We start from the raw sequence: 23,957 nt of genomic DNA, 5'->3' as shown, positions 1-23,957 counted from the left end.
CCTGGCGGGTGAGGAAGGCCTTAACCTTCACACACGGTGCTCTGTGGTATGCCAGTACAGATGAAGATGTTCCAAGTCTGGTGGGGAGAGGGGCGTCCCAGGGATGCCCAGAGGCCATTCGGGTAGGGCTGGGGAGAGAGGAAGGGCAGGAAAACCAGGACCTTGAGGTGGGCTCCTCACTCCCACAGTCTGTCTCTCCTTTGTTACTCCGGCTCAGCCTTTCTGAGCCCTGAGGTTGTCTGCTGTGCACCCCCACCCCCCAATATCTCCTCACCCTGGCACATCAAGTGTCTGTGGGGCTAGGTGCATCCTCTCCCACTGAGGCCAGATTTATGACTGTTTTTCTAGGACTTGGGTGACACCTGGTGGTCAGTATAGGTCACACCTGGTGCTATTCACCACATTGGCTCCTCTGCTGTGGAACTACAGTGGGGTCCCTATCCCACAGACAGATCTCACCCCAGGCAGCCAATGTTCCCCTGGAGCAAAAGGATATTACCTCCACCATCTTTTCATGGACACCAATACTACCTCTCAAAACCGCCAGACGTTTCAGGCAAAGACAGTGGACTAGGTGGTACCCAGCTCAGCCACTGGCTGGCCACAGGACCCTGGGCAAGTCACATCACCCCTCCAAGTCTCAGCCTCTGCACTCTGCGACTGGTGAGTGCACAGCAGAGGTCTGGGAGTCGGGTGGGACTCAGGTCAAGAAGGCGCATGACCTAGTACAGGGTCTGGCATGGAGGACAGAAAGGGTTGGAGCTGGTGATGACGCCTCTGGTTCTGGTGTTGATCACCTATGGGTCTCGAAGTCAGGTAGGCAAATAGGAGCAGGAAGAGGAAGAAATGGATTGGCCATGACCTTCCCCACAAACAGAAACCTGGCAGAGACAACGCTGTGGATTAATGAACCAGTCTGGTCCTGATTGGGGGGTGGGGTGGGGGGAGTTGAAGGGAGCTTAAGGAGGAGGGAGTGGGGGGACACTTACTTCCCAAGCTCACAGGCCCCTTCGCCCTGGGCTGGGCTGGGCTGAGCTGGGCTCCGTGTGCATACAGTAGGTACTGGGCTGGGCTGGGCTGAGCCGGGCTCCGTGTGCATGCAGTAGGTACTGGGCTGGGCTGGGCTGAGCCGGGCTCCGTGTGCATGCAATAGGTGCTGGGCTGGAGCACGGCTATTTACTCAGCCCAGCCTTGACTGTGAACACAGCCCTTCCTCCCCCGAGGCTGGCACAGCGACACCAGCTGTCAGGCTCCCCAGTTGTGGCTTCCTAACGAGCAGCTGATGCCACTGTGACTGTGACAAGCAAGGTTCTGGAGAGAAATACTGACATTTCCTAGACTCAGAGACAGGATCCTGGCAAAGCCAAACCAGACTTCCCTGTAAGGGCCACCACGCAAGAGCAGCCCACTGAGCAGGAGTCAGTCAAGGAGTAACTGAGCAGCTACTATATGCACACTGTGCCCCAAGCTGCCTTATCTCTCCAGCTTGGCAGCCGCCTGAGCTGGGCACTCTTCACCGTTTCCTTTATAAGTGAGGAGGTTAACTCCCAGAGAGGCCACATAAGTTAGTCATTGTCACCCAAGAATTGCCCCCTGACTCCATTGAGCCATAACCTCAGAAAGCTTCGCATCTAATAGCCCTCTCCTATAAAGGGGGATGTGTCTTAGTTGATTTTGCTGTGACAGAGTTCCTTCCTGGCAGAGCTACTTAAGGAAGGGATTGTTTGGGGCTTTTAAGGATTTGTTTGAGGTCATACACAGTCCATTGTGGTGGAGAAGGCATGGGAGCCAGAGCTTGTGGCAGCTGGGTATGTTGGCCTACAGTCAGGGAGGAGGGAGGGAGGAGAGAGGGAGGAGGGAGGAAAGAAGAAGAAGGAGGGAGGAGGGAGGGAGGGAGGGGAAGGAGGGAGAGGGAGAAGGCTAGCGACCAACTACCTTTCTCCTTTACCCCTTTTTATTCAGTCTGGGTCCCTAGCCATGAAATGGTGTCTACCATATACAGAGTTGGTCTTCTCTCCTCAAACTACCTCATAAACACCCTCAAAGGAGCACTTGGAGGTGTGTCTCCTAGGTGATTCCAATCCAGATGGTTTGTAAGGAAGTAGACATCGTGGAAATGAGCCAGATTTCAAATCGGGAGACCAGGCTTGCCTTCCGGCGCGCTGCAGACACAAGCCTTCATTTCCACTAGTGATCCAAGAGTGAGTCACCGAGTCCTAGGGTCTCTCCAGTGATCAGTGAGACCGTGCACGAAAAAGCACACTGGGTGACACACACACCAGCCACTCACCACAGTGAGAAAACTAGAGGAGGAGGCTGGGGGAGGTCGCCCTTATTCCAGCCTCTCTCCCTTCTAGCCAACTCTGAATCACAAGCCACTTCTTTTGTGTCCCTCAGGCACAGCCAGAACCAGGAACATGGCTTCCTGGGTCCAAGACTGACCTCTGAGCTCTCCCTTTCCCAGTTCTGCTTCATCTAGGCTCAGCCTATGAAGGGGAGTTCCTGGACATGGTCAGGTTCAAGCTGTTGGGCAGCAATGCCAGCTGGGTGACAGAGACCAGGGGGTTGGACAGCGCCTGCCTTGGGATGGGTCAGGAGTTGCTGGTGTGCACTAGATCAGCACTCAGAGGCTACCTGTGCCAGCAGCAGGGGCTGGGGTTGTATCTCTTGCCCCCACACTAGGCTCTTGAGTGGCTTGAGCCACATCCCCTGCCATTTGAGCCAGCAGCAAGTGCTTGAGGATCCAGAGTGCCTCTCCTTGTCAGCTGGCTGTCCCCCCGAATGACCTAAAGCCATCTTCCATGCCACCCCCTTCCCACCTTCACAGACACCCTGGAGTGAAGCTAAGGATGGCATATTAGCAATCCAGCCTTTAGCTCCCATGCATACAATCAGACCTCAAAGACAGACAGACAGCCACTCTGGGGTCCCCACCCTCCATGGAAAGCTTATTCTACCACTGTGACATCTGATGGCTTCTCAGACCTGGAGAAGTACAACAGAGTGTAAAACCCCATCCGTGTTTGGAGCCTGTATGAGACTCTAACAGCTGTGCCACATGGAGTCCCCATTGCACCTCCTCCATGTTCCTAGGTCTCATATTCCTGCCTCCCTGGCCCCGCCCCCATGTCTACTTGCTCTACATGGATAGGCTGGGGAAGAAAGATGACTGTGTGGTTTGAGCTGGGTAGAGCTCAGGGCCCTGCCTCCCAGGCCCTCCGATGACCCTCTTGTCTCCATGTGCTTGGCTTTCTCAGTCTGGGGTTTAGCCTCTGGCACTGGTAGAAGCTGGGCTCTCGGTGTTCTCCCTGGAACTCAAACTTCCCAGACTTGAGGTCTGTGTGTGTTTCTTTACATCTCTGAATCTCTGCAGCTCAGCTCTGCATGAGGCACACAGTGTGGGCTCAATACACAGATGTTGGCTGACCCACTACGTGAAGGGAGCCCTATAATTCTCTACCACTCCACAAATCCAACAATTTCCCCCAATACCTCGTGGGGGGAAGGGGAGGAGACAGGGCAAGGGACCACATTCCCATGTTCTCCAAGTCTGGCCCAAGAGCTGAGAACCTGACAGTGTCAGGGAATAAAGACCAGCACTGTCAGCTTGTTAGGGGGTAGGTTCCTGAGTCCAGCCATCGCAGGAATGAGATCCACCTTGCCAGCAGGATCAAAACTGAGTTCGTGTTCCCGGGCCCCAGAACCTAACTCCTGTCCTGCCTCTTCAGCTGTTTCATGTTTGTCTGTTAACCAGTAAGGGATGTGAAGAGGGAAGATGCTGTTATCCCGTTATCTAAACTAGAGCACACAAGTCATAAATGTGCCGCCTGTCTTGACTTAATTGACTATGGGTAGCTTGCCCACTCCTTTGTTCCCTGATCATTCTAAATTCCAAGCCAGAGTCCAGGAGGGGACCTGACTGCAAAAGGTGACTCAAGGACCCTGAAACCAGGTGACCCAGCTAATGCCGTCACTAATGTTAACTTCCTTGCTTAACCTCTTATGTCAAAATATGACCAGTCAGTGCAACAGCCCAGCCTGCTGCCCCTCACTTTGTGTTCCCATCCTATAAAAATGTACCTCTCCCTTTGGGAATCACGGTTCAGATCCTGAACGGGTGCTGAGCGCTCAGAAAACAAAGCCTCCATTTTAAGCTTCTGTATCTGAAGTGAGTGTTCTCGGCTTCCGCTCTGAAGCCAAGAGCTGTGTAATGAGCCACCCTGAAGCATCACAAAAACGCAGCTTCCTGTCTGAGACCCATGGTTCTGTGTGCTGCAGCTCAGCCTGGGTTCGGCTGGGCTCTTTCATGCTTGGTGAGTCTCCGAGCCCAGGGATCTGCTGCTGCTGTTCACCCAGCAAGTTCTGATGAGAATCCAAGAGGCTGAGCCCAGGCTTCCTCCTGGTGGATGCAGGGGTCTTGACAACAGACCTGCCCTGAACCTCAGAGACTGAAGTTTGCACATTAGACCTCCATCCGCTTTTGCTACATTATCGAGCAGAATCTCAGATTCAAGGGATGAAACAGAGAATCTGCCCTTTTCAGATGTGCTGAGTGCGCTAGGGCAAGAAAGGCAAGTGTCATCATGCAGAGAGGCAAGCATGGTCACACCACCACTCCAGCCTGGCACCATCAACTTCAGACACCAGCCCAATTAGACCTTCCTCGTTTACTAGAATTAAGTCTTACAGGACCAAAGGCTTCTAAATTGGGGTAAGGATTTTGGGTGCCTTGGACCCCCTGTCCCGAACATCCTCTTTCCATTTCTTGATGCCATCTTAACCAGTGACATCTTTGTGGCACTGGTGCACACCATTTTTCTGATAGTGCCCCACCTTCTGAGACAGGGGTGCATCCTGCATCCTGCTGGAGAGGTCAGACCTGGTGCAAATGAGGAGATTCCAGGCGAGGCTCCTGGGCTGTGTTTTCTAGGATCCCGGCTCACTTCCCAGCCTGACCTGGGTAGATGACTTGGTTCCCCAGTCAGACACACATCCTGACCAGGATAGAGGGTACAGGGGAGTTTAGGCTGGATCCTGGGGCTCTCTGCTCTTCTGGGGAGAAGGGTTTGAGAGCACCTTTCAGCTCAACCCCTGTGTTCCCCTGTTTTATTTTCCTTTAAAAAATGTTTAAAAAATTTTTCAAGGCAGGGTCTAAAGTAGCTCAGGCTAGCCTTGAACTTACCGTATAGTGGAGGTTGCCCCTGGCCTCCTGCCTCTCCTTCCTCTCCTGCCTCCATGTCTCAAATGCTGGGATTGCAGGATGCCCCCCATCCCTGCTCCCTTATGTCCTTGTTTCCTACTGACAGACTGTATCTCTTAATGGCCAGATACCCACGGTTTGTTTCCAGGGCAGGAATTCTCCACCTCCAGTCCCTTAATGACTGAAAAGACACTCCCCAGACAGCAAAGCTCTTCAGAAGGGGCTCGGGACTAGAGCAGGTGATGGAGGGATGAGGGTGGCCTTCCTAGCACTGGAGTTTGTCCCTGCCACACTGAGGCCTGGTCGGGAAGAGCTGCTTGAAGGCCTTCTCGTAGGTGGCCAGGTTCTCCTTGAAGCAGTACACAGACTGTTTGTCACACTCACAGGCCTTCTGCCCGCAGAGGCAGCTGCTGGCCACGGTGCATCCACCTGTGGAGAAACTTGGCATCACTGGGGGGCTTACGGCCCATCCCACAGGTGGGGGGAAGGCTGGGGGCCTAGGAGGAACTACAGGGGCCAAGAGGGGGGCAAGAAGGGAAGGAGTGTGGGGTGCTCTTCCTTTGTTCACAGCCCTTCCCCAGTTGCATCCTTCCTTGCTGCAATGAGCTGACGCCTAGGAGGGGGTTAATGGGATGCAGAAGCTGGTCTGCATGTTGGGGGTGGGATGAATTACTGCACCCAGGCAGCACCCAGGCCAAGGCAACAGGCAGGACTCAACCCCCCCCCACCCCCCAGACCCCAGACCCGTCTCCTATTCCAGATGTCGACTCGACATCCCAGGTGCTGTCTGGACTGTCTCCAGCTGCAGACATTCAAAGCTACCCTGCACATATACTCCATGGCCACCGAGCCTGTACCTCTCTGCCCTTAGGAATGACTGCAGCGGGGCCCCAGCAGCTCTCTAGGAGCCCTCTGCTCCTTTGACTCCGATTCCCATGTGTTGGCTAATCCCATAGATGTCCACGTGTTTAAGCCACTTTAAGCTCTGCTCTCTTCTGTCCATCATCCTGACCACCTCCCCTGCCCCCCCCCCCAGTACTGTCAGTTCTTCCTCCTTAACGAGGGGAAACAAACAAGCAGCCTCAAAATGCCACCTGAATTGCATCCACTCTCTTGTTTAAAGCCATGCTGTGGTTTCCTGGCTTCAGTGGAAACGGTGGCCCTCCCTTTGTGGCCGTTCACAGCCCACCCATCACAGTTTGACTGTGCCAGCCTCCCACCCAGTCCGCTCCAGACACAGGGCCTCTGTGAGTTTAGGTATCACACTCTGCCTTGTCCCAGGGCCTTTGTATATGCCGGTATCCTAATCTCGTTTCTCCTGGGTCTTCCAGTGATGAGTCCAGTCCACAGGCAGTTTGGATCTTGATGGAGTTCTTCAGAGAGGCTCATCCAAGTCAGTTGGCTTAAAGCTCTCCCCAGCTTCTCCCTCCCAGGTCCCCTTGCTGATTTCATTTGCATCCTGATTCGCTGTGCCCTTTTCTAGCCTGCAGAGCAAGGCTCCATGAGGTCTGGTCCATCACAGCGGCTCCCCTTGAAGAACAGAGGCTAGCCCATGCGAGCTCCTCCCCGGGATACTGCCGCAGAAAAACCAATGAAGCCCCGAGGACTTCGAACTCTGGTCTGAGCCGAAGGACAGGTACATTGAGGCACTATGTTGAGTAGTCACAGGCCTCATGCTTTGTGTGTGTGTTTACATGTGCATGCATGAGCGCATACTGGGCTCTCGAAGACACAACTCCTTTCTATAGAACTCCACCCAAGTCTGCTCTCTGTGTGAGGAAGGAGGCTGCCAGACCCGGGGCTTGTATTCTGCAGCTGTTAATCTGAGAGTCTCCTTTGGATAAAGCAATGTTGACCGTGTTCAAAGACTGAACAGCACAGTAAAGCCCCGTTAGGACGCTGGTCACCGTGGCTGTTGCTCACAGTGTGTGCCTTGATAGGCTGCACTGGAAGTGCTACCCTTGGCTCCACATACACTAAGAAGCAAGCCTCTGTCTGTAGGACCAGTGCAGTTTGTCTCTCTGCTGTCCTCCCTCCCAGCAGCCCACAATCCCACTGGGGCTGTCCACCCACTCCTGTCCGGAGACTTGATTTCTAGAGCAGACACCACTACCCCTACGCCTCAGCTGCCCCTCGCCACACTCCCTCAGGAAGGTATGGAGCACCCCCCCACAACCCCCGCTCTCACATGCCCTTCTCCACCTGTGAAGGTCTGCCCAGATCCATCAAGTCCCAGCTCCCCTAGAGCTCCCCCCACCCATCTTAGCCCCATTCACAAACCTCTCCCTTCCTGTCAACAGCATATCTCTGTGCTGCCAAGGCCACACAGGGTGTGGGCTGTCTGAATGCAGGCCTCTGGGGACCTGGTGCTGCCACCTAGGAACTCCTAACCTTGAAGAGAGGTGTTCTCCCCAGCATCCTCCCTGCTTGCCCTCTGTCTCCTCTCCTCTCCTGTTTAGCTCTTATTCCCTTCCCCTTACTATTCAGTTTTATCCAATTATCCCTCTCCTTGGATTATGCGTATGAGCGGTTTTGCCGACATGTACGTCTGTGCACCGTATGTGTGCCTGGTACCCACAGCAGTCAGATCTCCTGAAACTAGAGGTACTGATGGTTGTGAACTGCCATTGGTGTGCTGGGAACTGAACTCAGGTCCTGGACCACAGCAGCAAGAGTCCCTAACCTCGGGATCATCTTCTCAGCCACTTCTAGTTTTTCTTCCTTGAGATATGTTCTCATGTAGCCCAGGCTGGTCTTAACTCACTCCTGTGTCACTCAGAGATGACTCTGAACTCCTGATCCTCCTACCTCCATCTTCTGAGTACTGAGACTCCCGGCGTGGATGACCATGCTCTTTTATGCAGGGCTTCATGCACGAGAGGCAAGCATTCTTCTACCAGATGAGTTGCAACCCCGGCTCTCTGTGCATTCTTTCTACTGTGTGACTAAATCCTCTCCAGGTCGGAGACTGTGTCTTGCTCTTGTTGATCTCCAGCCGTATTGCTGGTCCATTGCCATTGGCTGAACCCATTTTAGCAGCTGAACTTATGTGACCTGTGGACCATAGAAAAGCATCCATTCCCGGACCCTGGAAGCCAAGTTCTAGACCCAAGTCTGTGACTCACAGACTTTATGGTCTTAGGCAGGTTGCTGCTTCTCCCAGACCTTGCCTCCTTAGCTTTTAAATGAGAGAAACACGTCAGCATCACCTACTGAATGAGGGTTTTTATCTAGCCACCCATTAAACAAACAGGTATTAAACTCCTAGCACATGACTCGCCTTTGTCTAGAGATTTGGGGTACAGACACAAGCAAGCACACCTTCAGACTGCACAGGCCCAAGAACACCATACCATATGGACCCAGAGAATGAGTTCCCACCATAACAAGACAAGGGTACCCCTGTTATGTTTAAATATGAATATTCCTCCCACAGGTGCAGGCATTAAACACTTGGTCCCCAGAAGGTAGCACTATCTTGGGGAAGCAGTGGAAACTTTAGAAGACAGGGCCCTGCTGGGGGAGGTAGGCCACTGAAGGGGGATCCTGAAGGTTGAATTTGGTTCTGGTCTTTCTCCCTGGCTTCCTATCTGCCTTGAGTAGTCTCTGCTGCATGCACCCCCTCCCCTCCAACCCACAAATGCCAGAGCCAAGGACAATGGACCCAGGTGTGTGAAACTGTGAGCCGAAATGCAATCCTAGCCAGCGTTTAAGGTTGTCCTCTTGGGTCATACCAATGGGAAAACCCAATTAACACAGAAAACGAGTTTGAGGACCCTTGAAAATGAACTACATTTTGCGACATGAGATGACCAAGAGGCTCGAGGGCTGAGGCACCATATTATGGACTGGGTGCGAAATGGCTCCATAGGCCTGTTGGGTGAAGGTCCAGGTCCTTGGCTGGCAGTGCTTGCTTGGAAAGTGATGGAGGGTTTGGCTGGTGGAGGGTTGTGGGGGGGTGTGTGTCTAGCTGAAGGCACTAAGTCACTGTTAGCAAGTCTTTTTGGGGAGGGGAGGCTGTGGCTTGTCCTCCACATTTCTTCTGCTTGAGGCCCCGGGGCCAAGGAATGGCTGAACTGCAGAGACTGAGTCAAGGTAAGTCTGTAACATCAGGCATTTTGTCATGACTGCTGGTCACATTCAGGGCTCTCAGGGAGCTTGCATTCTAGCTGGGAGGTAGGGGTCGCCCCACAAGTAAACAAAGGAGGCACAGGACATTTCAGGGTGAGGTGAATGCTGGGTGAGAAAGGGGCATGTCCCAGGCAGTAGAGCCCTCCCCCAAATCCCAGAGGGAGGGAGGAGTCAAAGGCCTTCTGATGTAGGAGGCCACGGTACTGGTGGCTAGAACCAGTCTCTATCCCCCACAGCTAGGCTCCACCGACACATATGCATGCATGTGTGGGTGGAAGGGGGTGTCAGTGAGCTGATCTCAAAGTCCCTGTGAATGCCAAGTGCTTATATAAACCACCTCAGAGGAGGAGCCGCCACCCCGGCAGTCCTGCTGGGGCAGCTGTCCCCTTCAAGAAAACTGCCCCCTGGGCTCCTTCAAAGACTTTGATGTGTGCTGATCTCTGAGTGGTCTTTTAAGCTGTGGACCCCAAGTTCTCTCCCCACCCCTCACCTACCACACCCGCCCCACAGTCCTCACCACACTGGTTGCTAGGCAACCTGGGACCAGGTTTGGGTGCAGGATTTCAGAGCTGCTGGAGGCATTAACTCTTCCAGCACAACTCTCTGAACTGCAGTGTGGCCTGGGGCAGGGAGGACCTTAACTCCACAAGGGTCACAGGAATGACTTTAGCCCCAGAGGGGCTAGCACAGGGCAGAAGTCAAAGGAGCTGTAACTAAGGCAACGAGGGGAGGGTGGACTGGAGAGATGGTTTGTTGGTTATAAGCGCCTGCTCCTCTTCCAGAAGACCCGGATTCAACTTTTAGCACCCATATGGCAGCCAGCAACTGTCTGTAACTCCAGTTTCAGGGGATCTGACACCCTCTTCCGGTTTCTGCTAACATTGAATGCATGTGGTGCACAGACACACACACAGGCAAAACACTTACATACATGCAATTTAGAAATTGTCCTGATATTCCTCTACAAAGAAAAAAGCACAGCTGGGCCAAACCAGAAATTCCCAGGTCCAAATAGCAGGCGCTAACTAAACACCTGCATGGGCCAGCCTCTCTGGGGGGGTGTGTGTCACAAGAGGGGGCACTCCTGTTGGTCACTCAGCAACCTAGTGCAGTGTGGGTGAGGAGACTCAGGCTTGGCTGGGAGGTTGAGGCTGGACTGGAAAGCTGAGGTTCCTTGGCACAGACAAATGGAAAGATCTGGGGTATGAGGTTAGATCTAGGCCCGTTTACTCTCCTCCCCAGGCCGGACAGAGCACCTCACCAGTCGTTAGAGGCCCAGAGACTTGCAATTGGATAATAACCCTCTCATCAAGTAGATGCCTAGCCTTTGGGCAGGGTATCAGGGAGGCAGGACCACCTGGGCCCAAATCTCCATCCTTTCCCTGGCTGGGTGAGCCTTGACATCCTATGCAATAATGGGGAGAAAAGTGCCTATCTCAGAGGTCTGTCCTGGGAGCCGAGGACAGGGGTGCAAAGCACGCAGTCAGCTTTACACTGGGGTAGCCACTGCTCTCACCTCATGGGTGAGGGTGAGAAAACCGAGGCCCACACGGCTCAAGCCAGAGAAGAAGGTGCAGAGCACTGGGGAGGCCCGGCATGCAAGTCTTGATCTTGCTGGTCGCTCACTCGGATCAAGCCCTTCCCTTCCATGGGGCTCAGACTTCCAGGTGTGTAGCAGAGGTTGGCTGGGATAGTCTCCGAGGGCATTTTTCTGCTCTGAAGTTTCTCAGGAGAGCAGGAGCTGGGCCTGCCTCGCTCTGTGTCTGGCTTTGGAACCACAGTGGCAGTAGATGCTTATCCAACAAAGGCTGTTTCTACACGTCACTCACTCCTTAGCAGCAGCAGGCGGGACATCAGAACCCAGGCCACATGGTTCTAGGCTCCCTGGAGGGTGACACTGATGCCCTGGGGGTGTCTGGGGGAAGTCTCCTCATTTTCCAGAGCTCTGGGCAGGCCTCTCATCTGGGGAGCATGAGGCAAGACTCGTGGGCTGCAGTGGGGAAGCTCCCAGGTCCTGCCTCTGTCTCCTGTCACTAGCTAGCACATGCCAAACACGGATGTGCCATCTGCTATGACTGTCACCTGTCAATGGATAACTTCTTATACTTTTCCCATCTCCTGGAGTTCTAGGCCCGGAGGTACAGTTTCCAGTCCTACCTCACCCTCCTGAGCCGGCAGGGAGCAGAGGAAGGGCAGAGGGTTGCCCTAGGCCTCGGCGGCAAAGGCTCGCTTTATGTTTCAGGTCCCTCTGCCAGCTGTGCAGGGCTATTAGGCAGCCTGAGCTGAAGACAATCTCCTACTGTGTGTGTGTGTGTGTGTGTGTGTGTGTGTGTGTGTGTGTGTGTGGTGCGGGGGTCTGAGCCTCCTGACTGTCACAGTTCCTATCTCATAACTGAAGCCAGGGAGAAATCACAGTCCTCTCTTAGGCTGCCTGTGTGCTGTGCTACAGCTCTGGGAGGGGTACTGGGCATGCACTATGGAGTCACAAGTCCCCTATCCTCGGGGATGAGTCGGGGGCAAGTGGCAGTCCTCTGACCTTGGAGGTGGTGGATGTGTGCCCAGAAACACAGCTGTGCAGACACCTGGGAGGAAGTGGCTCACTGTGCCCTAAGCCTCGGCCCAGGACATAGACTCCTCTTGAATGGACACTCTGTGTGCCTATCGCCCCAGTCCCTCCCTCTTCCCTCCTGGGCAGTGCCTCATGCCTAGTTACTTTTCTGTCCCTACCCACATTGGTGACAGTGCCTGGCATGCAGTCGCCCTTAGCAAATATTTGTTCAACTGAAAGGTAAGCACAGTGCCTTATTAACACGTGACAGATAGAAGACATTGTCGGGGCTGGGGTATAATTCAGTGGTTAAAGCACATGGGAAGACCAGAGTTCAGAGACACAGAAACCAAACACTGGGTGGGTGCGGTGGTCAGCCTCTAATCCAAGCCCTTAAAGGATCCTTACTGTAAGATAGCCACATCGGGCAGCTGAGGGTTTGACTGAGAGACTCTGCCTCAATGAATAAGGTAGAAGAAAGATAGAGGACAATCGCTAATCTCAATCTCAAGTCTTCACCTATGTGTGCTACATACGTCGATACACACACACACACACACACACACACACACACACACATGCATGCACACACACTCAGGCATACATGCACGCCAGGCATGGTAGCACATGCCAGTAACCTCAGCACTCGAGGCAGAGGCAGAGGGGCAGAGGGGCAGAGGGGCAGAGGGGCAGAGGGGCAGAGGGGCAGAGGGGCAGAGGGGCAGAGGGGCAGAGGCAGAGGCAGAGGCAGAGGCAGGAAGATCTCTGAATTTGAGGCCAGCCTAGCCTAGAGTTCCAGGACAGCCAGGGTCACACAGAAAAACACTGTCTCAAAAAACCAAGCCAAACCAAACCAAACTATACATATAGACAAGTGCACCACACACCACACACATGAAAAAAATGGAGGGGTGGGGGAATGCTCTCAGCAGCCACAGCTGCCTGGAGAAACTGCAAAGTCAACAGAATCGGCAGTCAACAACTCCTTGTTGATCCATAACACAGGGTGGGCTCTGGCTTCCTGGTGGGAGCTGAAATTCAGTGGTGGGCAAGAGAAACCAGGGAAAATAAAGCAAGGGCTCTCCAAGAAGCAAGACGCTCTGACTCTCAGACTTATATATCTCACCCCTGCCTCTCCATCTGCTTTCTAGATCTCAAGACACTTGGAACAGTCTCATTTCCTAAGATGATCAGTGGGCTAACGAGGTGACCGTTAAGGACCAGCCCAGGTCATACTGTTTCCCTGGAGGGAGAGCTACTCACAGGTCACCGTCCCATTGACAATGGTGAACTGGTAGGCATTCAAGATGGGTTGGCAGCCATATTCCTTAAGCTTGTGGTAGCAGCAGTCATGAGCCCAGCAGCACCTAGTGGTGGGGAGAGAGAGGTGAGGGACTGTGCCAATGTGCAGGTGTCCCTGACAGTGAGCAAAAGAACACTGGGTGACGTCTCTGGTCCTGAAGGCACTGGAGTTGCAGAGGTGAGTTACTGATGCGTTTGTCCTTTTATGGCTGTCCCCATATATAAATGTGCTCTTGGCTCTCTGTGGCCTGGGCTAATGTTGTGCAGGATTGAGTCTACCTTTGGTCCTCCTATAGGGCGTGGGAAGGACAGGAGGCGGACCTAGGAGTGGGTAGATCTTTGTTCTGGGCCAGGATCTGCTGCTTTCCCTAGGGGTGGGAGGCTGAGCAACTCTTAGTGTGAGACCCTCTCTGTCCTCTGCTGTGAGTTGTGTTACAGTGGGGGTGCTGCCTCCTGTATTCACCGTGACAGTTGAAGCCCATATGCAGACCACCGGTTCAGTGAACCATAATGAACATCTCACAAGTGCCAGCGGCCTTCTGTGGCTCCACACACAAGCCTGGGGACTCAAGTGTGATATGCTAGGCCAGTGTTTCTCAACATGTGGGTCGTGACCCCTGGGGGGCGTTATATATCAGATATCCTCCATATCAGATACTTATAGTAGCAAAACTAGAGTTATGAAGTAAAATTAGAGTTATGAAGTAACAGTGATATAATTTTATGGTTAGGGGTCAGCCCGACATGAGGAATTGTATTCAAGGGTCACAGCATTAAGAAGGTTGAGAATCGCTGGGCTAAAGCCCTGCTATTAGGATGCCAAGGGGCATTTCCCTTCTTGGTTTTTTCAAATGGGAAAAGACACACACTATCCAGTCTCCCTACTGGGCCCTTCCCCAAACTGTAGTAGCTTTCGCTTTTTCTAAAAGTTTACACCGCCCACCCTCAGATCCTTTGAGCTGTCCTGGAAGCCAACTTTGTACCGTACAACTGCCTCCAGATGGACAACTTTTTCAAACTGGGCCACTTGGCTTCACTCTCCTAAAATATGGAATTAGGTTGGGAGTTGGCAGGGCAGGCACTGAGCCCATCACCCTAAAAAAAAATGGAGCAGATGAGGAAAGATCACCTTTGTAAGCAAATAGGTGAGGCCTCCAGAGCTCTGGGCAGGACTGACTGTGTAACACTGGGGTCCTGGATGGAGGCTAGCAGGATGGGGCTTGGGGTAATCTCTGTCCAGCAGGGATGAGGTTCTGGGTTTGAGCGGTACCTAGTGGCATATGCCTGGAATCTGAACACTTGGGTGGCTGAGGCAGGAGGGTCCAGAGTTCAAGTCCAACCTGGACTATATAGTAAGTTAGGAGCCAACGTGAGTTGGAAGATAAGACCCTGTCTCAAGATGGCAACAGCACACAAGCCATACTAAGGATCCCAGGCATACAGGCCCCTAGGCAGTGTCACAGGTCACACAGAGGAAGGTGGCTCAGCTCTGGCTTCCTCGGGACTGACCCTGCAACTCTTCTTCATCTTGTGCTGTCCTGTAATTGTTTCTTCAGGATTCCCAACACCCTCTCCCCTGGCTGTAAAGCCTCTACTTCAAAGCAAATAAAATAAGGGTTGGCCCAGGTCATCCGCATCACCTGTCTGTGGCATCCACAGGGAGCCCTTTGCCCCCAAGCCCACAGTAGCAGCCATATCCGTAATAGGAGAAGAAGGCGCTGCGCCCTGTGACGTGTTTGACCATCCTCTGGAACTGCCAGAAACTGCTGAGGGTGGAGGTTGTCCCTGCCAAGGAGGAAACAATAAACAAGAAGAGTGTGAGGGCCCACGGCCTTTGCTGGAGTGTTTGCAGAGGGGCGGACAGCCCAGAACCCTCCCCCAAGACATCAGCCTCCTTCAAAGGAAAGAATTTAGGACTGGTGTTACTCCATCACTCAGAAAGTGTCTTGCTAATCAGGATGGGGCTCAGGCTCCCCAGCTGTCAGGGGTTGCTCTACCACCATCCAGGTCTGAACAACGTTAACTGGGAAAATTCAAAGCCACAGGTTCCAGTCTGTAGCCGGTGTTTTCTCTGTTGACACTGATCCTGTTAGGCCCTCTAGACTGAGAGTACAGGTAGCATTTAAGAAGAAGGTGCATCGTCTGCTCACAAGGTCAACGGGTCGCATGGCTGTGCACAGCTCCTTAGAAGTCAGCTACCTGAGAGACCCTCAACAGAGAGGCTGATGTTCCAGTCAGTCCCTCCTCTAGGTAGCATCAGGCCGTTAGAGTCTCACAGGAGCAGAACACAGGGGTAAGAGAAAGTAAAACACGCTTGATCCAGCCTATAAAATGGCAAATACACACAGACCCAATTCTTATTTTGTTTTAACGGACAGGGTCTTGTCTTACCCAATAGAGACCAGTCTCAAACCTTCGAGGTGCTGGACTTCTCAGGCATGCATCAGTAGACTTTTTCACTTTTACAAAATGCTCACACAACAACGCAGAGATGCATATACAAGGGTGTTTGCTGGCAGCGTGGTAAGATCAGAACACTGGAAATGTCATATGTCCACCCACAGGAGAATGGTCACCAAAGCACATGTCTTGGGGGGATATATCATTTCTAACAGCTGAACTCCATGCAGTGAGACTGAAGCAGATGGGAGAAAGAACCAGGCCACGTGCAGTTTGCATGCAATTCCATGTACCTTTCTTCATAAGCATGCTGTGGTGGTTTGAATACAAATGGCCCCACAGGCTCATATATTTAAATGCATGGTCGCCAGGGAATGGAACTGTTAGGGAAGGATTAGTAGGTGTGGCCTTGTCAAGGGAAGTGCGTCACTGGCGGTGAGCTTTGAGGTTTCAAACACCCACGCCAAGCCTAGTCTCTACGTCTCTTTGCTTGCTGATCAGGATGTTGCTCTCAGCTATTTCTCCAGCACCTGCCAGGATGATAATGGACTCTAAAACTGTATGCCAGCCCCAGCTAAATGTTTTCCTTTAAGAGTTGCCTTGGAATAGTGTCTCTTCACAGCAACTGGACAGTGACTAAGACACATGCTTTATTTTGCTACAGCATTTTGACGGTGTGTGTGTGTGTGTGTGTGTGTGTGTGTGTGTGTGTGTGTGTGCGCGTGCATGTGCAGTCTCCAAAGCAGCTGTTGCATCCAGGTGTAAAAATGTACTGGTTTCTAATGAGGCTGTACCTTTGTTGCTATATATTTCATGGTATATAAATAATAATGACGTGCATAATCTAGTCACAAGGCTAACAGACTATATGGCTATGTAAAGCTGCTTATGAATCAGCTTCCTGAGAGACCCTCAACAGAGAGGTTGACGTTCCAGGCAGCCTCTGCTCCAGGTAGAATCAGGCGGTTAGAGTCTCACAGAATCTGGCTTTCAACTCCTATGTGGCTACGGATGACCATGAACTTCTAACTCTGCTGCCCCTACCTCCAACACAGGTGTGTGCCATTCTGTCGGGCTCTATTCAGTGCTGGGGATCGAACCTGGGTTTTTGTGTCTGGTAGGCAAGCACTCTACCGGCTGGGCCCGTAGATTCCCCAATTACAGGCTTATCTCTGGTGTGCGATACAAATACAGCAAAGGCATGGACTCAAAGGAGAACAGTAAGGGTGTCAGGAAGGTTTTCTCAAGCTCCCTCCCTCCTCAGTGCTGAGTTAGATGCCTTGACCTGAACTCTCCATCCTCCTGCCTCCACTTCCCAAGTGCTGAGATTATAGGCCCTTACCACCTCCACCTTGCTTGGTGTGATTTTGAAAGCTGCAGAGCTCACTAGGCAAACTTGGGGAAAGATCGAGACCTGATTTTGATATGTCTGACTTACAGAACCCCAAAGGTACTGCGGCATTGCTGAAACTGGCCCGAAACTGGTTTTGGACCAGCCGTTAACCCAGGCACTCGGTAAGAGACACTGGATTTTGTTTTGTTTTGTTTGTTTGTTAAGCAGACCTCAGACAGCTCCCCGGAAGCCCTTGGTCTCTTTGGAGAGGTGTGCAAGCTGAACCCTGGCAGCAGTGACTGGGTTGGACTGAGTATCCCACAAGGCATCGCCAGGTCGCCTTCCCCAGAAAAGTAACCCCGGCTGGCTAGAATCATGCCTGCTGTTTCTGCACCACAGCACACATAGCTTTAAATAAAGGCAACCAGACCGGGAAGGAAGGAAGCCTCCCAGGCAGGGAGTGCCGACACCACAGCCAAACTCAGTATGTGGCCTTTGGATTCCAAGGTGCTCTGTGATGGCCTGGCACATCCGATGGCACAACCAGAGGTTGGAGAACTCTGGAGGGAACCTTGCTCTCTCCTGGATGCCTTGGACCCTCCCTTCACTCAGTGCTACCCGGGAGGGGCCTCCCCTGTGACACAGGTACAGCCTCCCCCCCCCACACCCTCCCAGATGGCTTCACTTACAGTAGAAGATGAAGACAAGGAAGATGGCAATGCCCTTCATTCCCGAGGTGACCAGGAGGTCCACGGTTCGGGGATTTCACCTTCATTTGCCAGTTTGGCTCCTGTGTGGGGAGGAAGTAAGAGGCCATGTGGGTACAAACCACTGTTGGGATAATTATTCTAGGGGTTTGCCACACCCCCTTGTTGTCTTTAAATATCTGTTAAGGGTTTATACCCTACTTAGACCATAGAGTTCCCAAATAAAAGACACAACAACCTTTAAATTGATAATAAGCCTTAGCACTAGAGCTGGGCAGATATCAACACACTCTGCTATTTTGCCTACTTCCCTCTCAATAACACCAAGATATCACTTGCCATATTCCACCTGGGTCACTGCTACTCCGACTGGCCAGCCCTCATGGTCACACGCTCCCAATCCACCTATCCCATTGCGACTTCATTCTCCTTCTTCTCTCTTCTCATCATGGTCTCTGCCTGAGACCCCAAGCCCAGGAACCTTCACTCTGCCCTTCCCTTCTGCCAGGCCCAGGCTGTAGGCATCTCTATTAATCAACCAGGGATAACTTGGGGGGGGGCAAGGTTTACACAACAAAAGCAGTTATATGTGAGAATCTCCACATCAGGAGAAACCAGGTCTTGGGGTAGAGAATTTAGCATCTGAAAACATTTAACAGTGCCAGACAAACCCCCTACAAAACAGGCCTTTGGGTGCCCCAGCACTGGGCTTTAAGAGATCTTTGCCAGAGCTAGTGATATCTGAATGTGACACCCTTTCCTGTCACTTTGACCCAGATGTCAGAAGGGCTCCGTTTGAAAACAGTGAGTGCTGCAGGAGTCTTTCTTTCTCTGCGAACACTATCACTGCCTGTTCTTTTCTCTGTAGAGGAGTCAGCATCCCCTGCGATCCCAGGTTTAGATGGCCTATATGGCGTCCATCTTGGGAGTGTGGTTTAGGAAAGCCAAGGCTGTCAACATCCTCTGCCATTTGCACGGTTTCTCCTTTGATCTCCTGGTACCGGAGTTACAAACTCAGCCCCGCTAAAGCACGGTTTCTCCTGATGGCACGCAGGAACAAACCTCTGTGAGTAATGTCAACCATCGACCGTGTCATAGTTATAACAGCTAGAGACTCACATCAGCTTCAGAGTGTCTATCTCCACCGAAGAGGTGGGATAGGGCCGGGGATGTGGTCCAGCTGTCAAAGTGCTTCCCTCACACCACAAAACCCTGGCCTCTGTCTAGTCATGGTGGCCTGGGCTTAGAATCCCAGCCTGTGGAGGGTAGAGACAGGAGGGGCAGAAGTTCGAGGTCACCCCTGACTACCTAGCAAATTTGAAGGATCCTATTTCAAAAAAAAGAAAGATATATGGATGGGTGGAAGTATGGATAGGTGGATGTGTGGATGGGTGGATAAATGGATGGCTGGCTGGAGAGAGATAACAGAGACACGGAGAGAACAAACAAATTCTTACAGATGTCCACTCCCATGGACTTGTGGTACGGACCAGCTGGCAAATGACAAAAAACACCTGGGACTAAAACCAAACTCACACATAGATGTAACATTCACATTAGAACCATAATGAGATGGGAAGACTATAAGGCACACTTCCACTGGGGCAATGGGGGAAGAGTGTGCACGTCTGCCTCTCCATGGACTGGCCCTACCATCAGCACACAGCTTACTTGCAGTCCAAGTGTTCGCCACCAGCCCCATGAGGCATCAGGCTACATCTGATTGTCTCAGGTCCCGAAGAGGGCACAACAGAGTCACAACATCGGAGTCATGGGAACTTGGCAGGTCCAAAGCTTTGGAAAGGTTTTCATTCTGTGGTCAACTTTCCCAGGAAAATGTCAAAATGTCAGACCTATGGCAAGAGCTCTGGGAGAGCTCACCTGGTGTCCCAGCTGCTCTGCCTTCTTTGGTACAACGTTGAAGGATGCTGAGAGGCTGTGGGGTCCTGACCAGGCTGTTCCTGGCCAACCATCATTTCGACAGCTGTACAAGCTTTACTAATTAAGTTCTGTCTCCATGGGAACCTGACAAAACCAGGCCTGGGTTTGGGCTACAAAGAAAGGACTCAAAGCTTTTGAACCAGCAGGTGACTTCCCAAACAAAGGGGCCTGGAGTGCTGTTCCGGTAATGAGATCCAACTGAAGTGCCAACTGTGTCCTTAGCTAATGAGATGATCCCAAGGAAGGTCCAAAGGACCGAGGAGCTGACTACAGACAAACAGAGCCCAGGCATAGACCAAGAGCCCCATAGGGGCCTTGACTTCTGTCAACAACATTGTGCCCAAGCACAGCTGCTGACTTTGGCTTTGTGTAAGAGGCAGCAGTGGTGGGGAGCGATGAACTCTGAGTCTGTGTCAAAGAGAGTTGGCAGAGACCCAATATTTCCTGTCAGTGGACCTAAGCTGCAGGACCCCGAGCTTCCCGTCTGTGAAGTGGAGCCAATGACCTTTGTCTTCTATGGCGCCAGCAAGATTCTAGATTCCTGGTGTGAAAGTGCTTGGTCAACATGGGGCCAAAGTGAGTGACAGTTTGATGTATTCCCTTTAACCAGACAGGATGTGTCGAGACATGCTTGGTTATGTTCCAGAGAGATGCAGGGAGCAATGGAACACTGTGTCTCTTTGGTGGCTCCATTTTATTATCCAGAAACTTCTCTGTTGAGAATCTCTCAGGAAGGTGATTTCTAAGGAGCTGTGCCTGCGGCCTGTTGGCCTTGTGATTAGATTATGCTCGTTCTTCTTAAATGCTACCTGTATTCTAAATCAATGGGTCTGACAGGATCTAGATCTAAGTCAACAGAGAAAAACACTGGCTGCAGACTGAAATCTAGAAGTCACCAATTCAAAATAGGCCTACAGACTCTCTGGGAACAAACTGGAAAAAAACAAAAACAAACAAACAAACAAAAAAACAAAACAAAACCAACCAAACAAAAAAAAACCCAACCCAAACCACAAAATCTGGAGGGCTTGCCTTCAGCCAGTCCCAAGGGAGGCCATTTACATTCCAAATTAGTTAGCCTTGGGGTGCTTGTGGGTCTTTTCGTCAGAATCAATGTCACCAACAATTTCTCATTTGTTGGGCATCTGCCACAAGTAGGCTTTATGAGGGCTAAGCGTGGGACTGAGGGAGGACAAGCAAGTTCCTGCCCTTAGGCAGTGTTATCACCACACCCGAAGGAGAGTGTCAGGTAAGAAGTACAAAGTAGTGCCCTGTGCCAGGCGCCAGGCCAAGACCGCTAATGGATGACATCACTTTCTCTCATAGCAACCCATCTAAAAGGCCCATTCTATAGATGTGCAAACTAGGCTAGGGAAGAAGTTAATGGCATGACCAAGGTGTCCCATGGGAAAGTGCTGGAGCAAGGATTCAAACTGCTGCTTCCACCGCAGAGACCACACCCACAAGTCCCATGGCCAGCCCAGCAGGCGGGTCCAGATGAAGTGCCACTTGGGAACCTAAGAGTGGGGGTGGTACACTGTGGGCTGTCAGACCAGTTTGTGCTAAGTTCCCAAATTGTTCTACTATTCATTAGCAAAAGGCCCCCAAACTCAGTTGTTTTTTAAAAGACAAAGCAGCCCCAATGGATGGTATCTGTGTGGAGAAGATTCATGGACATCTGAGGAGCTGACCTGAGAAAGGTACACACATGGTGCATCTTGGGCATGTTGTCACTGAACAGAAGTGACCTAAGATAGACCATTGGGAGGTATTAGGGAGACAAAGTTGCTCGGGAAAAGCCTTCACAGAACAGGTGGCTTTTAAGAAGGGTCTTGAAGAATCAAGCAGTTTAGCGTCACCTTGGAGAGGGAGAAGCAGGATACTGGACAGGAAAACACCAAAGGCCCATTTGGGGAACAAGCTGGCTGGAGCCCTGGAGAGAGCCGGGGAGTGGAGGCATGGTACAAAGAAAGATGAGTTGACTCATAAGCAGACAGGAGGAGAGTAGCCTCCAACCATCTTCCGAGAAGCTAGTGAGTGTGTGTGCATGTTCAGCGCAGGCATCAGAGGGGACATTCTTTGAAGCTCCTCTCTGTGGTACAGGTCAGGAGATAAAGGCAGGGACTAGCTGGCTGCCTCTTCCTCCCCACGGGGCTGCATCACACCATGCCGAGGAACAAAGACTCATGTGTTGCTGAACATGAAATGGACCATGGGCGGAAGCAGCATTTCGAGATGCTCCAGCGAGGGCACGCACACCACTCTCGCACACCCGTTGGGGAACAAGGGATTGAAACAGACTCGCTTCTCACAGGACTGCGTAATTCTTAGGTGATGTTAAAATAGCTGATGCAGGATCTACTTTAATCTTTTCCGAGTGGGCGCTGAAGGGCTGGAGACTTCTGACAGATTCATTAACAAGATGTAAGTCAGCAACTCTTACGACGCAAAGCAACCAGCTTCTGAAGGTGCCAGCTGTACCTTCCTGGGGCCACAGATGCCTCTGGGATATCTGAAGACAGAACTCCCAGAAAGGAGGCCAGCCTAGTGCAGGCTCCGCTCCACGGCCAGGTGCTCTCCCGGGGTCAGCAGCTTCCTCTCTGAGATGGGCTAACAGCCCATCACTGAAATGAACTCCTCCATGCCAGCTCTCAAGGAAAGTGCCAGTGGCACCAAGCACAGCATACATGATCGCATCCAACAGGCTCTCCTTCCCTTGGCTCAAACTTTACTGAAAACGGTATTCTTTACAATTCTATCCATGAGCAATGTGTCTTTCCAACCCAACTGTGGATGTGCTGACAAGGCCTTAGAACTCTGCTCATATCAAAATCCTATCCCTGCATGAAGCAGGTAACAAAGATGTGGCCATGAAGTTAGGTAGTGAATCTGTGGTTCTTAACTGTCTATTAGTTAACTTCTACTAGTTCAATCACTAAATTACTCTAAGGGTCTGTCTAGAGCAGAGTCCAACGGGACTCCTTTTAAAGCAGTTTTTTTTTTCTTGTTTGTTTGTTTTGTTTTGTTTTTGAGACAGGGTCTCCCTATGTAGTCATGACTGTTCTTGAACTTGCTCTGTAGACCAGGCTGGCCTTGAACTCAGAGATCCGCCTACCTCTTCCTCCTGAGTGTCGGGATTAAAGGAATGCGCTGTCACTTCTCAGCTTTAAAGTCATCTTAATGCCAGCTTGGAAGGAAGAGTTGATTAGATTGGAACAAAGACAGGGAGGAATTGGGCAAGTGAAGGGACAGGCTAAACTAGGGAAGAGTCTTCATTTAAGTCAAGGTTTCAACAGAAGCAAGGATATTGGGCCTAGGGAGGGGGAGAGTGTGTGTGTATGTGTGTGTGTGTGTGTATGTGTGTGTGTGCGCGCGCGCGTGTGTGTGCGTGTGTGCGTGTGTGTGGCTGTGGTTGGGAAGCACCTCAGAGACAGCTAACAGGGATGGGATCAGATGACCATTCTAACAGACCAGAGGCAAGAGAGCAATCGTGCAAAGGCTGGGAGCCCTCTGGTCTGACAGCAGACAACTAAGAAGGTTCACATTCAATGGTTTCTATTTTCCTTTGCAGAGGGCAGGAGACTGTCATCCCACAGGGAGGGAGGAAGGAAGACGGCATGTGGGAGGTTTTTAGAGGACAGATAGGATTTGAAATAGCTATTGGAGAGGGCAGGAAACAGAAGGCTGGCCAGGGAGGGCAGAGGGTCTCATGTGTGTGACATGTCATGGCTCGGTGTGGGTTGGACAGATTCCAGCTAAGGCATCCATCACACTGATGGGATGACAGTAGGGCCAGGAGGACTCTTACCAACAGAATGGCTGAGGTAGTGGACCATAGCTTCTGAGAAAGCAGTCAGGCTGCCGGCCTCCAAAACTCAAAGCTGTTGGGAAACGCGGTGAAGTGGCTGGAGTTGCTGACTGTATATAGTTAGACCCTTAAGGAGGAAATAGGAGATACAGGTGGTGATCACAAGACTGGTGGCCTGGGGGTGGGAACCCCCATGACAACATACCCTAAAAAAATCACCACCCAGATTCTAAGGGTCTCGTTTTAAAACAGTTGCACAACCCTGTTTAAAACAAGGACACTGGCAAAGTCAGGCCAAGGATTGACAGGGATTTGTTCCTGGTCCCTACCCCCGACTCCAGGGCAGGGCTCCCTCTCCCCTGAACGCACATTCCCCAGGAGACACAAGAGTCAGGCCAGGTCAGGAAGAAGAGTTCCAATGGCAGGGGTCCAGGCCCAGGGCCCTGTGGCCTCCATGGGGCAGGGCCACACCAAGGTCCTGAGCCTGGAATCCGTGAACCACCTCTGCCCCTCCGCCCTCCGTGCCCTAGTCCAATTCAGCTTGCGGTCCAGGTCAGGCAGGTTCCGGTCCCACCGGAAGCACGTGG

At 52.0% G+C, this 23,957-nt stretch overlaps 2 protein-coding genes and 1 long non-coding RNA gene across 4 annotated transcripts in view; 2 read left to right on the top strand and 1 right to left on the bottom strand.

The window, feature by feature from the left end:
- Positions 1 to 4,652: 4,652 nt before the first annotated feature.
- Pla2g2c (phospholipase A2, group IIC) lies at positions 4,653 to 23,903 on the bottom strand. Its single transcript, NM_008868.3, has 6 exons — positions 23,740 to 23,903; positions 23,371 to 23,497; positions 17,604 to 17,704; positions 14,822 to 14,966; positions 13,143 to 13,246; positions 4,653 to 5,629 (listed from the first exon to the last, which is right to left on the bottom strand). The coding sequence occupies exons 3-6, from the start codon at positions 17,641 to 17,643 to the stop codon at positions 5,466 to 5,468; spliced, it is 453 nt and encodes a 150-aa protein (NP_032894.2). The 5' UTR covers positions 17,644 to 17,704; positions 23,371 to 23,497; positions 23,740 to 23,903; the 3' UTR covers positions 4,653 to 5,465.
- LOC115489908 lies at positions 6,635 to 17,866 on the top strand. Its single transcript, XR_003955135.1, has 2 exons — positions 6,635 to 6,836; positions 17,143 to 17,866. It is a non-coding gene; the product is annotated as an uncharacterized LOC115489908 (long non-coding RNA).
- Positions 10,790 to 23,957, top strand: part of Ubxn10 (UBX domain protein 10) — a 28,602-nt gene continuing 15,434 nt past the window's right edge. Inside the window, exons 1-3 of one of the 2 annotated variants that reach the window (NM_001285928.1) lie at positions 12,061 to 12,119; positions 13,031 to 13,359; positions 17,022 to 17,096. The gene's annotated coding sequence lies outside the window, so the exon portion shown is untranslated. Of the gene's footprint in view, positions 10,999 to 12,060; positions 12,120 to 13,030; positions 13,360 to 17,021; positions 17,097 to 23,957 lie in introns of those variants that run through there. The other variant, NM_001285929.1, reaches the window with a different exon arrangement.

This window comes from Mus musculus, chromosome 4 (genome assembly GCF_000001635.26).
Source record: "Mus musculus strain C57BL/6J chromosome 4, GRCm38.p6 C57BL/6J".
Lineage (NCBI taxonomy): Eukaryota > Metazoa > Chordata > Mammalia > Rodentia > Muridae > Mus > Mus musculus.
This window is presented reverse-complemented; position numbering and strand designations above follow the sequence as displayed.

Excerpts from the sequence above, each read along its gene's own strand:
- Pla2g2c (NM_008868.3), bottom strand. The coding sequence starts at position 17,643 with ATGAAGGGCATTGCCATCTTCCTTGTCTTCATCTTCTACT. Across the intron at positions 14,967-17,603 it reads CCTTGTCTTCATCTTCTACT|GGACAACCTCCACCCTCAGC; the intron begins GTAAGTGAAGCC and ends CCTCCTTGGCAG. Across the intron at positions 13,247-14,821 it reads CCTGTGGATGCCACAGACAG|GTGCTGCTGGGCTCATGACT; the intron begins GTGATGCGGATG and ends CCCCACCACTAG.